Genomic DNA, 16,739 nt, shown 5'->3' with positions numbered 1-16,739 from the left:
GTTCTGTGGGCTCTTTGTTTTGCTTTGTCAATGCTGGGTAAATAAACATACGATTTCATGCATGTTAGGCAAATGATACCACCAAATTATATCCCTGGCTACCAATTGTAGAGTCTCAAAAAAGTTTTGAGAGAGACTATGTATTTTGTGTGCCATGTGAAGGACAGAAGAGAATGTTGTGTGTCTTATTATTATTGCCCTCTTACTTGTTCTTTTAAGACAGGATTCTTCAATAAATGTGAAGTTTAGCAATTCAGCTAAAATGGCTGGCTGGTGTGCTCCTAGAATTCCCCTCTGTCTGCTATGAATGATAAAGTTAAAGGCACAAATATCTATTCCTTTTCTTAAAAACCTGGGTGCTAGGGCTTCAAGAGCAGATCTTCATGTTTGCACAGCAAGCACTCTAACACACTGAGCCACCATCTCCCATGGCTGTATTGTGTTTGCTTTCTTTTGTTTTAGTAGCAATAAAAAAATTTAATCTGATATCTATTAATTCTAAAATCCTGGGAATGAGATGTTCTTTAAGACATGGTAATGGATAACAAGATTTTCAGAGATGATTAAATGGATAATCACAGCCTGAAAAATACATCACTTAATACAATAATACACTTCACTCTCTTTTTATTTATCAAAGCTGATAACATAAACTATCAGTAAGGTAATCACTGAACACTACAAGGTAGCACAGTGCTAATACAAGTAAGCTATGTACTGTTTTAAAATGAGGTATTTTTGTCATAGGTGCGCAGGTTATTTCTCTTTTTCATCCAAATTAAAAAAAAATTGAATGTTATGAAAGTAATCTAAATGATACTGACAAGTTAGAAACATAACAAAATAGATCTCCCGTTTGCAACTGTACACCAATTCAAGATAACTTTTTGTTAGGCCAAATTGCTCTTCTGAGTCCTTAATTTTTGTCTTATCCATATTTTCATTTAACTATCACGGTTCATCAGCAATTGAGAATTTAAGAACATTATCTTCAAGTGTATGTCGTCTCTACATCTACAGAGTCTCTATTTAGTTCATTCTATTTGCTTCCTGTTTAAGTATGAATTATAATTTAAATTTAGAGATGACACTTAAAGACTTTTGTATTTCTGGTTAGATGTACACATGGAATTTGGAATTAGTATTCCTCTTTTTCTTGCAGGGGACACAAATTTTCGTTGTCATCAACTACATAGACATGATTTCTGGCCCTCACAGTCTCTCCCACTTACTCACTGTGACTGAGGTCCTTTCATAAGACAACTAGCTTGCCCAGTTCAAATGTCTAGAGGGAAAATGATGGCTAAACATGACCTCAATGATCTTTCCAGGTAGAACTCTATTTCCTTCAGTTATTTCTTGAATTACTCTCCTTCCCACTGATCTGCATCATCAAAGCTATTTCTTCTGAATTTAAAGCAAATCATACAAATTACTGTTTTTAAAAGTATTCACTTTGGTTATTTTACTATTGAAAATATTAAGACTGCACTCCTGACTAAGAAAGTATACAAATCAACCTATCTGCCTCCAAATCAAAGCAACAGTCTTCAAAATAGTATACAAAAATGATAACATACATGTACATGCATGCAGAGACAAAACAACTAGTGTGATTAGCCTGCATGGTGGCACCTTATCTGTTATACAGGGGCTAACTCTATCACTGCTAATATCTAAATCAACTTGTTATGTATGGTTGAAGAACATGTAATGGTTCTTCAAAGTTTATTTGTAATATAAGTCCTGTATTTCTAACCTGTCATAATTAATTCAGTCCTCTTGCACTTTGAAATCTCCACAATAATAAGAACTTTATCAGGCTGGTGTTGGTATGAAGTACCACAGCAAACTGAAATCCCACTGGGAGCAGTGCACAGACTTCTCCTCTAAGCAGCAAAAAGCTGTTATCATTTTCTGAATTACAGGAACTATAAAAGGACACTCTACTCAAGCTGCCGCTGAATGTCACCTGAAAAGCAATCACAAAAGGGCTCTGTCTTGGCTTATCTCTGAGCTCTGTCACTACGGCAACCAGCAGGGAATAAGTATCTGTGGGTCTATGAATTTCAGAATCCCATAAAAGCCAGGGCTAAAAAGGCATGTGCAGCCTCTCAGAGATTGACTGCATTAATACATTAGCAAATACTGTGAAACACTGGATAAATGTCAGCAATTATGGAAAAAGCGTCTAATAACGATATTCGTTGCCTGTCAAACCCCCATGAGGTTTGATATGTAACTGCCACTCAAAGCTGTCTGTAATTTTATCTCTTTTATACATCTGAATCCACATCATTCAAATTTGTACTTTGAAAGTAATAAACTGCAAAAGCATTTCATTCCATGTTGATCATGACTGTCAACAAATATACAATAAAAGAACAAAAAGACTTCCATTGGCTCTGGGAAGAGCCAGTACCAATAACTGCTGCTGGATATTTATTTAAATCTATCTATTTTCTACATGTAACATACTGAACAATGTCATGACATAGAACAGCAGTTGACTTCCCTACTGATAAACTCACTTTGGGCCCAAAAGATTCCTTGCATGCACAGGTGTTGCTTTTAAGGTTTCTTTTTAGAGTAGAACATTTCTAAGAATTTATACCTAATTAAACAAACTATATACACCATCTTTTCATCATATCACAAAATCCTATATAATTTTTTTCTCCCAAACAGGTTATGATTCTGTTTTTCGCTATCTTTCTCAAACACAGAAGTCCAGGCAACGGATACTATCTAAAGCCATGGGTCTAAAAGTGTACTGTAATAACCCAGGACTACCACTCTTCACATTCATCTTCTCACTGCTCAAGGAAATTACTGAAGAAATCTTCTCACATGTGGTACACCTTGTTCAAATGTAATAGACAGCATGTTAACTTGCAAACACAAATGCCAGAGATTAAGTGCTACACATCGGTAGAAGAAACAACCTTCTAGAACAAGGTCGGGAACTGCTTCCACAGAGAACTTACTCAGTAACAGATAAGAAATGCCTACTTTCTACACAGAAAGGGTGGCATCTCTAAAACAAGAAATGTTACACACAGAAATATTCACCCAGCATTTATTTATTGCTACCCAGTGGCATATTCAACATGAATGTGAGTAGTATTCAAAGTTATTTTGTACCTTTATGCTGGACAGTTTATCCTAAAAGAAAATGAATTGGAGCCATTTCTTGCCCTCGAGTTTCATAATCCTATGAAACAAAGCTATTACAAGTACTTTTTTGCTTGGAAGTTAAAAGGGTGGTCTGAAGTAACCATAGTAAATATACCATGCACCTCACTTCTATCAAAGTTTATTTACTCATGATCAACTGCGTAGTTTAAATGACATCACATCCATGAAAAATACCTTACAAAGTAAGTATCATTGCATTAATGTCTTCATATCACTGAACAGTCTAAATAACAGGGAAAATATACTATTACTATTTATTCCTATTATTTCTATTTTATTTCTATTATTTCCTATTACTACTTATTCCCTATTTCCTATTTCCTTATTAACAATGATAATGACTTCTAACAATGATAATGAAGAACATTTATACATAAAAATATTATGCCATGGTTAAAATTTTTAAATCCACTTATATTCAAATACAAGTGCTAATCTTACAGCTTACAAGGAAGAATCAAAGTGATTTTTGGCTGCTCCATTTCTTTTATTGATTAACAATTTAAACAAAACAGAAAAACTCACATCTCTACAACTCGAAGTGCAAAGAAACTATACCATTTCCAGCATATTTCCCAACTCCAGAATAACTCAGTATATATATGTATATATAATTTTATGTATACATATATAATTTTTAAATGCCATAACTATATTTAAACAGTCTCTGGAATCCTCAACACTATTTATTCAAAAGTGGGAGTGGATGTCTGTAGTGAAACAATGTTCACTAGATCTAACAGCACAATGGCATACATGGGCTCACAAAAGGTAAAACTCTATGTATAAGACCTGGACAAACATCAAGACAGACAACGATCCCAACATAGATAATGGAGGTCATGAAGATCCACCCACCCCTATTTGAGGAGCTGCTGGGAAAGGGGAAGGCAGTTGTTGTTGGGAAAGTTGATCCCAGAAGCTACTTACACTGTAGTAGATGACCCCACACCCATGCACATATAGGCGGCACTAGATGGACAAAATGGGTATTAAATAAATGATAAGTAAGAAATAACATAAATTAGAAAGGAAATGTTGGGGAGAAAATGAATTGGAGGAGAGGGAATGGGGAGTAAACTGGATCCAAACACATTATAACCATGGATGAATATTAAATGAAATGGCATAACTAAAAAATAGAAATATAAATTAAAGAAAATTAAGTTATATACTTCCAAGACACAATGGCAAAGTAAATATGTCTATTCCAAAAGGAAGGACTGTGAACATGGGGCGAGAGGGGTGGGGGTAAAGTGGGGGTGTGGTCAGACCAAAGTAAACTCAGCAGGACAAACACCAACCCCTTCTCGTCTATACCTGGGACCTAGGATTGAAAAGGCACATCCTGAACTCCAAGCAGATTTAGCCTTACACCTATAGCTCTACTGCCTATACCACACACGACTTCTCTTTTGAATTGGTATCTGCAGTTTCCTATACTAGGCATCCCAAATTTCTGAGACCTTTACTGCAGTGTGCTGGCTAGTTTTATATCAACTAAATATAAACTGGAATCATTATGGGAACCTCGATTGAGAAAAATGACCCCACCAGACTGGCCTATAAGCAAGCTTTGGGGGTACTGTCTTGGTGGATGTGGGTGGGAACAGCCCACTGTTGGCGGTACCACCCCTAGGCTGGCGGTTCTGCATGCCATAAGAAAGAAAACTAAGCCAGTCATGAAGATCAAGACAGTAAGCAGAATTCCTCCATAGCCTCAGCTTCAGTTTCTGCCTTGATTTCTAGCTAAATTCTCTCAGTGAATCTGTGACCTGAAAATTATAAGTTGAAATAAAGCCTTTCCTTCCCAGGTTACTTTTGATCATGATGTTTTGCCACAAGAACATAAACCCTAAGATATGTGATCCAGGTTTAGCCTTCATAGCTTTCATGCAATGCCCACTCAGGAAAAAAGAATCTGCTACCTGGTCCTGGTGACTTTCTAGAACCTTTGAGCAAGCCTTCATAAGCCTGTAACGTTGTTGTTGTTGTTGTTGTTAGTTAGGGTGCTATTATGTAGCTCTAGCTGTCCTGGAACTCACCATGTACAGCAGCCTGGCCTGAATTCACTGAGATCTGCCTACCTCTGCCTGCTAAATGCTGGGATTAAAGGAGGGCCGCAACTTGTCCAACTGTCCATTTGTATTTTTAATGTCTGTAAAATCAGCATGATATGGAGAGCATGACCAAATTTTGCTACCTTTGAACTATACAGCCTCACCATCCTCTACCTGCCTAGATCACTAAACACAGGAAAAGATTTCCTTAGGTAGCCTCACTGGAGTAGGCAACCATGGCTGTGATACCTGTCCAGAGACTCTTCCACAGGTACCGACCTGCCTTTTAACTGAAGGTTGTTGTATTGAGTTTGAACTTTTACATCTGAGAGATCTGATGTATGAGTTCTTGGCCCCCCCCCAAACATTTTTCCTATTATTCTAGAATAAAGTGCTCTTTAACTGCACCAATTTCTTTAACAATCATACACATACAAGTCTTTGTGAAATTGATAAATTTTTATTGCCTTTGGGTATATATGTGTATATGGGTATATTTGTGTATATATGGCATTGCTTTTTAATTTTCTGAGAATCTGCCACTGTTTCCCACAGTGGTTACCATCTCTCTCTCTCTCTCTCTCTCTCTCTCTCTCTCTCTCTCTCTCTCTCTCTCTCTCTGTGTGTGTGTGTGTGTGTGTGTTCACACCTATATTGTTACTCTTCCTATATGATGGCAATGTTCATTTCCAATATCATGTTCTTTATCTCTAGAAGTTGTGTGTGTATGTGTTTTTTCTCATTGATTTTGCCTAATCTGTTCGTTCTTCAAAGTCTTCAATTGCCTAGGAAGAAATGCCTGAAATCTGGAGTTGTGTGTTGCAGCAAACGCCTGTACTCTCAGTACTTGGGAAACTGAGATTCAAGAACAGAAAACTTTGAAAGATTCAATCCTATCTCAAACAAAACAAAACACCCTGAAAAACAGTTGTTTTGTACCATTCTCCTGTTTATTTATACAAAGAAAATTCTCAGAGCAGTTACAACCTCATAGAAAGAAGCAATACTAGCAGGCCTGAGATTTTAATAAACTGAAATGAAGGTTGGTAGAATGTTACCTAAGTACTTATAATGTTCTTTTTGGGAGCTTGCCTCTATGTGTTCTCCCTTCTATTTACTGAGTAACTGTTTCCTTTGCATGCTCCTAACTTCTTGCCCTACTCTGTCCAGTTGACAACTTTTCTTGCTCTTTAAAGCCAAAATATTTTTTTTTCTGCTTTCATTTTTTTTTCTTTCTTCTGTTTAGTTTTTGTCTATGTTATTTGGAAAAGACTCTGCATGTTGACAAGGGCAATGAACTCCTGAAGCTACTGAGTCTCATTACAATTCAGAAGCAACATTATCTATGACCTTGCCAAATAAGGAAAAAGCCAGTGAAAATGTCCAAAGATTGCCCGAATTCAGCTGCCCTGAGACAGGTTAACAAAGTGATTTAAATAGCATAAGATGACCCTGACACTTCTCAGAGAATGCTTCTGAATCTGAGTGTGTAAGTGATATAAAGATGTTTACTCAAGAGAAAAGGAGTTGATGTTTGTTGAATGCCTACTAAATGCCAAATATTACACCGGGTGTTAAAAAACAGTAAAGTGTCTTTCGGTAGATATTTTAGGTTCTGTGGGCCTGAAAGTTTTTGTGGCAACTACAGTCATGCCAATATAATGGAAAAGTAACTACATACAGTGTATAAACAAACGGCACGGGTGTCTCCCAATAAACCATTAGTGACAAGGACAGATAGTGAGTACAATTTGGGCTGACAGTCCTCACTGCCAATCTCTACATTGTATAGTGCATGTCCTTTATATTAGGAAATATATATAACTAATCTGTCCGATAAAAATGACAGCATTATGGTGGGCATGGTGGAACACACACATCCACTTCCAATACTGAAGGCTGAAGCAGGATGGTCATACAGTCAAAGCAAGACTGGGCTGTGGAAGATCTGATTTTAAAACCAAAACAAGCAAAAACGGTACCTTCACATTATATGATCTAAGGTGCTAAACCACTCAATCTTCGCAATAGACTTTCAAAGATGTGAATAATGCCTTCATTTTGTAGAAGACGAGTTAACTTATGAAACTTATCCAAATAATAGCAATGTTGAAACTCAATGAACTCAGACTGGTTTGCTCGCCTGTACTCTGATTCACTAACTTATACGCCTCCAACCCACCTGTCCCTACCGGTCAGTCTTGACCTGAATGAAAAAACAAACCTGGATGGAAGGTTTTCAGACCAAAGAACGGAAGATTCTTAATGTAAGAAAAAAGAAGATAGTGGATTGCTGTTGAAGTTGGTAGATTAGCTGAATGTCATCCCATGGTATATTTTAGAGATATTAGCTAGCCTTACCAGAATGGATTAAATGACTGCACAGAAGCTTACAGATCTGCTCCATTGCTAATGTCAGTGTGGTAACATTTGGTAGCTATGGGAGTCTGCATTGGAACAGCAGCTTCTGTAAGGTAAGGAAGGGCACCCAGCCAGAAAAATGGCTTTAACCAGATACCTGTTTACTACAAGGCATTAGAAAGAAATCACAGAAGAAAATGGTCCCCACCAAAAGATCAAAACAGGGCATTCCCCCATTCACAGATTTTTTTTTTTTAATGATTAAACAGGTGTACAAGGAGGGGGGCGTTGGGTTATTTTTACAGAGATGCCATAATGTTCTGTACTTGCTTGGGTGGTCTTTGCATATTGTGAGAATACTTAAAAAGTTGGTTCTTGACATTCAACACATGCCCTCTAACCTCTAATTCTAAACTGTAATTTCTCAATTTGGGAGATAACATCCCTTAGCCAATGATGGGATGATAGAGAATCACAGGTAATCCCTTTCCTCAAAAGAAAAAGGGAAATAAATAAAATATTAATATCAAGTATTAAAACTACATGATTCTTCCACTTTATAAGCATTACTTAGAATAACCAGATATTCAAATTGCATTATTGAAAATGCCTATCCATCAATGGTAGTGCTAAACTTACTCTGCTCTCTAAAAGCCAAAGGTGTCCTTGCTAATGTGCAAGATGAGATTTTACCTCCATCCAACTCCTTGTTCTCACAACTGAACAGCGTGACAACATCCCCTACTGCTGAGGCTTTGAATAACTCTCTTCCTGATGAAAGAGTGCAAAGGAAGCTAAAAGAGTTGTTGACAACAGGCTCTCTTGTCCCATTAGAATACAGCTATAAGCAAGAAAATTTTTTATATCTAAAGACATCGCAACAATGTTTTCAGGGATGCCGACTTCAATTTGTAGCTGGAAAATAGCAGAATGCTGAAGTTTATCACGTTATAAGATCCTTTAAGACAGTACAAGAATCTAATTATACAAATTCCAACCCTTCCTCCTGTCTTCAAAGCTACAAATTAATGACAACTATAATGAAGAAAGCATTTTCTAGTCACTACCAAGTACTTTTCATATAGTATAAAGCATAAAAGGAACATTATAAAACAACCCTTCCTTACCTTCCTCAAAACAACAACAAAAGCCACCTGATGCAAACTTCATGCCAAAACATTTATTCACTTTAAATGTTCAACTGAACACTACAATTTAAGTTTATAACATTTCCCATCACCCCAAATTGATTAGTTTCCTGGTCTATGGTACTTCCATAAACATATGGAGGCCACTCTATGCATGTTCTATGTATAGTCAAAGCCACACAAAAGCTCCTGCCACTGAGCTGCAAAAGTATAAACTGAGTTCGCGTCTAGTAACCTTTCTAGCCCACCTTCTAGCCTGGCAGTGAGAAGCAGGTTTTCAGGTGCTATCACTTAATGTTAAGCCATCCTAGGTATTAAGTTATGGCATACTGTCCTGGAAAGAAATTAATTATATTTTTGTTGGTAACACATTTCAGACTGTTTACACAGCTGACATTTCTCAGCTGTACTCAATCCATGCCCTGAGCTGTGAGGAGATCTTGTTTTGTAGCAGACGCCTCCACTCGAGTGTTTTCAGTATAAAAACACCACCACCTGCAACAATATAGATTACTTGTAAAGCACTAGCATTACATGTTTTTATGTCCTAATGAAACAGAAGTTTCTGACATTTATTTGGCTAAACTCTCTCCAAAGACCATAGTTATGACACTATTGGCCTGAACTCAAGCACAGGAGCTAGCAGATCTGCAACGGCACCACTTAAAAGCTGCCTGGCCCGGAACATCTTTGTTGTGTCAAATCATGCAGTTCAAGGCACATCCTGCCAATGTGGCAACATTTGCTTTGGGGAAGTGTGGGCAGGCACCACTTCACAGGTCCTGGGAAAAGGTGCAAATATGAATAATGAGGCAACAGGATGAAGCTTAATGGGGATTCCCTCTATGCTTGCTCTGAGAGGTACAGTAGCAGGTACTGTAATATTTCTGGTTACCGTCAGCTTAACCTGTGTTCCTAGAGTAACAAAATTACATTGCAACTCTTTGTTAAAAGTAAAATCTTACACAAAGACTAAAACATGGCTTTCATAAAAGACTGTATCAAACTAATTCAATAAATTAGGGCACAGACTGCATAAGGTACTTTAGTAGAGAATTCCTGTTACTTTTGAGATTGTAACTGATCAGCTTATTTCCTGGTGTCTATAAATGTGGGGTCAAAATAATTTCTGTTGAAACTTAGAGCTTGAAGATTTACTCTTAAGTCTATGTAGCCTTGTATTTTAAGACTTTCTCCATTACTTTCTACCTTTATTGTTATTTCAACTAGTTATTACTGCGTTTATTACAGTAAGCATTAAATGTATAAAGCACATATATTACACGGCTCCAGGATTGCTCAATAGATGGATAATCTAGACCCCTCCATCCTTACCCAGTCCTCACCATGCAGGTAAAATTGTAGCAAATTTCAGATACCTTTTCATATGCTAAAAATCAGTCAGTGCTTGCCTATTATACTTGAGTTATTTTAAGTACAATATTTACTGACCTCTTTACTGTCTACTGTAAGCCAACAGTAAAAAGAGGTTATCATTAATTTTCAGAAAAATGGTGAGAGGTAAGTAAGGCTTAGAGAATTTTAATGATGTGCTTGGATCTTAAATTATTCACTTCTAATAATGATATTTATGTCTTTTAATGAATTTTAGACAACAGTAAGAACATTTCTACTTTTTGATGTCCTCTCAGATCCTAACAAGGAAAAAAAAAAACAATTAAATAAAAACCACCAAAGCAAGCAAACAAAACTTACAAAAAAAAAAAAAAAAAAAAAAAAAGAAAAAAAGCAACAATTACAGCCTTGCTTTTGGTAGTGGCCAACCAGCTATTAATTTTAAGCACATACTATACTGCGAGTGCTAGCAAAGAATCCTAGTGTTTTCGGTTTATTTTTAAATTTTTGAAACCCACAAGACATTTTTCCAAAGGCATGTGGTTTATACTGTAGCTAGACTCAAAAGGCATATGCCTCGATAAACTCAGAATATCTTGTCTTCCAGAATGAATTTGTTTTAAAATGTTAGGCTGCAATGACCCAAAAAAAAAAAAAAGTAACTGTTTAGGCAGGCATTGCATTTATTAGAAAAGCTAATTCAACTCTAAGGTGCAATCATGATTTAGTATTATGCAATGTTTACAAAGTTCTTGATTCTTTTTAGCATTATTTACTTCACAAATTAAATATACCTTAGAATTCCTGAAACATTCTCCTATTTGTGTTTAAAAATGTTTATGGGCTGAAGAGATCGAGAGCACTGACTTCTCTTCCAGAGGATCAGAGTTCAATTCTGAGCACTCACGGTGGGTGGATCACAACCATATGTAAATCTAGCTTCAAAGAATTTCTGTTCTTTTCTGTCCTCCAACACCAACAGAAACATACACATAAAAAAGAGATAAGAAGTGATTGGTTCCTAATGGCATATGACTATCCCCACAGGTCAGTGCATCCATCACTCAGATCTCATCAAAGAAGCTAATTCTGAAGTAGATGGGAATTAACATAGAGACCCACAACTGAACACTGTGCAGAGAGACACTTTGGAGCACTCGGCCCTAAAGGGGATGTCTGTATCACATACCTACACTCAAGGCCCAAGAATCTATGAGGAAGAGAGCCTAGATTGATTGCATGAGCCAGAAGTGGCAGACAACCTCAAGGAAACACTCACAGATACAATAGGCCAATGTGCATATGAACTCAGGGAGACTGTGAGTACTACCTCGTACACAAATTTAAGTCAAATAAATCCCAGTACAAATAAGGAAAAGTGGGCATAAATTCCTACACGCAGCTAAGAAGTTATCTGGAATCAATAGCTGCTAGGAGGGAAACAGATTTCTTCAACTGAGTGTCAATGAGTGTATCAACCATAGTCCAGTGCAGGCTTCACGTAGTAGTTAGCCAATACAAATCAGACTCCAATATACAGTATAAAATAAAAAATAAAAATAAAAACATTTGAAATGAACATACAACAAAAATGCCAAGAGCAAAACATGATGGGTATCTGTTTAGTAAGTAAGTAACAGTATACAGGTAAGTAAGTAAATATGGGGAGAGAGGAACAAAATTTCTTCGTGTCTTTTCCTTTGGAAAAGTTAATTACCGAAAAAATGGCAGAGATAGAGAAGGGTTTCCAAATTACAATAAAAAGTATTAATAAATCCCTAATATTGAAAGATGACAAGCTAATATTTCCTTGCTTTTATGTTAGTGAAATGTATAAACTATTTAAAGATATTTATATCAACTGCAAAATGTAATAATTTTCAAAGTACCTAACCACTGATACACACACACATACACACACAAGACACACATGTGAAAAACAACGTGTTAGGTTGATTTTGAAATATCTTATGATTTATAATTTTTTGTACTTTGAACATCTAATTAATAACCAAGTATTTTCTCACCAAGGAAAAGATTAAGTCAAATCAAGCAATATCAAGTTCCCAACACTGATAATACAACATTACCAACATCATGTTAATATGCTTGGTTTCTGAACATTTGTTCTGTAAATGAGTTCAAATATTACAATTTTTTTAAAAATTTGACATGACGATGTAAATAAGGTTTTTCAGTGGAAAACTCAAAGCATTTAATTCTGCTTGTAAAGCCAATTATACTATGGAGAGGCTGTAACTGGAGTGTCACTTACTGAATCATCAGTGGCAGAAGCTGGCCAGCCTTCCCATAACTGATGTCGAACAGGTATGCTTGTCAGATCATACACATTTCTCTTTACCTATAAAAAGAAAGCAACAGAATTAAAATAGGATTTTGACATTATTTTATTATGGTAACTTTATTTAAGATAAAACATTAATTCATATTTTCTTTTAGTTTCAAAATAGTAATTTAGAACTAATACAAGTCAGAACAATTTTACAAAAGTTTTAAAAAGTACCATAAATTCAAGAGCCGAATTACAATGTATATTTCAAGAAATAAGTTTCTCTTATGACTGATGTTTTTAGTGTATGTGTGTTTGTGTAGGTAGATACATGCAGTTGAGTATGGGTACACTCAGGAGCTAGAGGCAAATCCGTGGACCTGGAGTTACAAGTCAGTACTAGGAACTGAACTCAGGTTCTGGTTCTGTGAGAACCGGACCTCCTTAAGCACTGAGCTATTATCACTGCAGACGCGTGATGACTGTTTGTGATCTTTGCTGACTTCAAGTCTCTAGTTGGTTAAGAAACTTCACGTAATGGTTCACTGAGAGCTGACTACACTTACAAGCGTTTTGTAAGTAATTTAATTTTAAAACTTTATGATTGAAACAAAAGTATATTCCAAGTTTCTATGAAAGAGAAGAAATGAATTTGGTTGAAGTAGATAGAGTGAGGGATTGAAGTTCCTTTATGTTCTAGTTTAAAAGGCATTAAACAATATAAAGCAGGTTGTATAATTTTTTTTTTAAATTATCCCAAACAAATCTGAGCTGGGGTCTCCATTAATATACTATTTTAGCCTCTAACAGTCAAAATAAAGGCTCCTTAGTGAGTTGCAGGACAGCTAGAGCTACTTAGTGAAACCCTGTCTCAAACAAGCCTACCATCAACTTTAACCTTTCACTTTACAGGGAGAAGAGTCAAGAGAAAACACAAGGTGTGGAAAATTCAACTGTTTGTCATCCAGTGACTTAAAAAGGGGACTGTCTTACTGAGGGCTGGCCTACACCTGCAATCCTGGGTCTCTACTGTAAGGCAGAAGGACCATGAGTAAGGAGGCAGCTTGGACTATTTAGAAGAACTCTGCAAAGCCATAATTCCAGAAGAATCCTATCCCTAATTTCTTAGGATTTTTTTTCTAAACAGTATACAGAAATTCCATTTCATTCTTCACTTACAATTAAAACTATTAGTTCCTTATAATGATAAAGAGGCAGTCCACCTTAACGAAGCCTTCATTCAGTGTACTCTACCATCCCAGCTGATCTTGAGATGTTACACACATGTTCTATGGTTAGTATTTTAATATGGTTGCTCAACAAGCAGCACTACCTCATACTTCTGAACTGCAGAACTTAGAAGTACCATGCTGCTCAGCTGCAGCAAGTGTTGTCTGTCATATTACCCCTTATTACACACAAACACACCTACGCTACCCTTCCAGTGAAACAGAGATATGCACGCATTAAGGGAAAAAAACAAAACAAAGCATGGAACTCAATCTATTTTTATCTCTAATGTACACCTGGGCTGGGGATAGGGAAATACGGGAATCAGCAAATGAGATCCTAGGAGCTTGGAACACTGCTTGATCCCTCACGCAATTTAAACAAGCAGCTTTTCTCCAAACTGCCTTAGCAACGCTCAGACTACTGTGCAATATTTTGCTTACAGTTGTCACATCAACGTTGGGGATTTTGATCAGTCCTTACCAATTCAACAACATAGCAAAAGGCAACTGGACCAGCTTTTTAAGCACATTCACTAGCTGAATCTATGTCATCACACTTAAATATTAGTGCTCTCAGGGGCAACAGTACTTCAACAATCCAAAGCATTGCATTAATTAAAAAAAAAAAAAACAGACAGGAAAGAATGCACAAAGAATTTTTAGACTTCAAGAAAAAAATTCTTTCTTTAAACTAACATTTTGAGTACACAGCTACATCAGAGCTCATCAGCTATTTTTGAACAAAAGCAGGAAAACTCTGTGTCTGTGTGTGTGTGTGCGTGTGTGTGTGTGCGTGTGTGTGTGTGCGCGCGCGCGCGAGCACGTGCGCGCACACACTGGAAACTTGCACAAACATGATGGGTGCACAGACAAGTAGCTTTGAAATGAAATTCCTTAAATTCTACCTTATTCCAAAACATAATGATTCATTATATGAAATAAACAGTATTTTCTTATTTCATTAACTCATATATAACTGCACTGAATGAATGGCATTCCCTGCTATTGTAAGCCTGAAAAGCATGTTCTGGCTATAGTGCTATGTTGGTATAAAGCACAATGCCAGACTGATGTGCTGAACAAAAGTGATCAAAGTTAGAGTAATGGTAGCCTCTGCACAAGTATTTGGCCTCATTGTCCTTCCCAGAATGACATCTGTTAAAACGACTTGTCCTAGAACAAACTAGCTACTGCAGAGAGAACGTAGCTGTGACAGTACTGTGTGAAGCATACTAAGCTAATGTTTGGTTGTCCCAATGCAAAGGCTGAATCTATTAAGTACTCTGAGATTATTACAAAAGAAATGTTTTAGGCTAAACTACAGCCACTAAACAGCAATTTAAGTGAAAACAAATTAGCTTTTCAAAATTAAGTCCATGCTATAACCATAGGCAGACTTTTACCATTATAAAGCAAAGCAGTAGCAGAAACACTAAAATGGTAAGTTTAATAAAAGAGATATAAAGATGCAATGCCTTTACTGATGAGTGTAGCCAAAGATTTGAATTACCATTGTGTAGTAAAGAAAAATTTAAAAGTTCACAAATAAAATATAAAAGTAATTACTTTTTTAAAAGTAGTCTTTGAGCTGTGTATAAAATGATGCAGATGGATTAGAAGTTCCTATGAAACAGGTCAAAGATGCAGTTCTAGAGAAGGAGGGAAACTAAAGTGGAGAGAAACAGAGATAGACAGGGCAAGATAGTAGGGATATGGAGAGAATAGAAAAAGAAAGGGGGGGGCATAAAGGGGATATGGTGAGAGAGACAAGAGAACGGCGGGGAAAGAAAGCAATCCTGAGTATCTGAGAAAGGTAGCATGAATGCAGTAGTCTGCTGTGCTGACTCTCAGCTGACATCACTGTCCCATTTCTGATGCAGTCCCATCTTTAGAGACTATTAAATTCCAGACTATTAAATTTAAGTAGGAACAAGTGACACTTCACTGGATTACATTTCCTAAGGGATTTTTTTCTTTTGGTCTTACACATTTTCTTTGATCAGCACTGGCTCAAAAACATGATGAACATTCAAAATCTTTTCAATTCTTGTTTTGTGTTAAGCTCTAAATCTATGAGATTTTAAGTTACTAACCCATGCAAATGTTTCATTTAGTTCTGAAGGAATATAATAAATATTGTGGTTGTCAGCTAAACATTAAAACAAAGTATACTGTATTTGAATTACAAGTTCTAAACTCACCATAGCTTTCTTCTGTTTGCTTTTCTATATTTTTTAGAATTTTTCTCACTGCTTCAGATACATGTATGTACATGTGTGCGTGCACGCACGGGCGCACACGCACACGCACACACACACACACAGAATAGCTTGAAAAAGTGCAGAATATGTTTCTGATTTATTAGATATTGTCATAGTGGGTGTGTATCTACATACTTAAACATAGCACTCGAAAAAGGACCTTTTTATTTTATCATGGCATGCTCAGAGTAAGTATTTTCATAAGAATGCATCTTCCCCCAACTTTTATTTTAAATTCACTTAAAATTTCAAACAGCTTTTCTTTGAGTAAAATTTGATCAGAATTTCTTACAGAAAAATTCTTGGCTAAGTTACCCTACTAAACGTTAAATTTTGAATTTTAAACTCAAGGATAGACTCAAATGAGTTGTTCTTAGTTATTCCAACTGAAAACTATGAAGCTGAGTAGCACTAACACTGTCAGTTATAATAAAGTAATTGCTTGTAACTTGAATACTGATAAAACTGTCAAACCTTTTCTCAGTAAATTAAAAATGCCATCAAAGTATGTGTTGTGGCATAAGAAAGCAGAACTGGAGTTCTGATTCTAAGCCCAGAGCTATTACTGTGCACAAATTGGCTGAGCCTTTCTGAGATTTAGTTCACTCAACCTTAGACGAGAATAAAGATCATCTCTGATTTTCAATGCTATAAAATCCTATGATATCATGAAGATATTGGAGTTAATCCTGGGTGCAGAAAGAGCTAAATATATGCAAAACAAAGCCATAATGAGGGAGTTTACAAACATTAAGGTTCTAGCCTTAATGGAAGAAGAGCAGTAGAGTTAATATAACAGAACAGACATCAAAGAGAAAAATGAAAATAATTTC

The 16,739-nt window shown here is 36.3% G+C and overlaps 1 protein-coding gene across 1 annotated transcript in view; it reads right to left on the bottom strand.

The window, feature by feature from the left end:
- The window catches only part of Faf1 (Fas associated factor 1), a 336,330-nt gene that overhangs the window by 166,475 nt on the left and 153,116 nt on the right, over positions 1-16,739 (bottom strand). Inside the window, exon 11 of the mRNA XM_032890912.1 lies at positions 12,399-12,485. Within this exon, the coding sequence (XP_032746803.1) occupies positions 12,399-12,485 (87 nt within the window). The remainder of the gene's footprint in view (positions 1-12,398; positions 12,486-16,739) is intronic.

Source organism: Rattus rattus, chromosome 1 (assembly GCF_011064425.1).
Source record: "Rattus rattus isolate New Zealand chromosome 1, Rrattus_CSIRO_v1, whole genome shotgun sequence".
In the NCBI taxonomy this organism is placed as follows: domain Eukaryota; kingdom Metazoa; phylum Chordata; class Mammalia; order Rodentia; family Muridae; genus Rattus; species Rattus rattus.
This window is presented reverse-complemented; position numbering and strand designations above follow the sequence as displayed.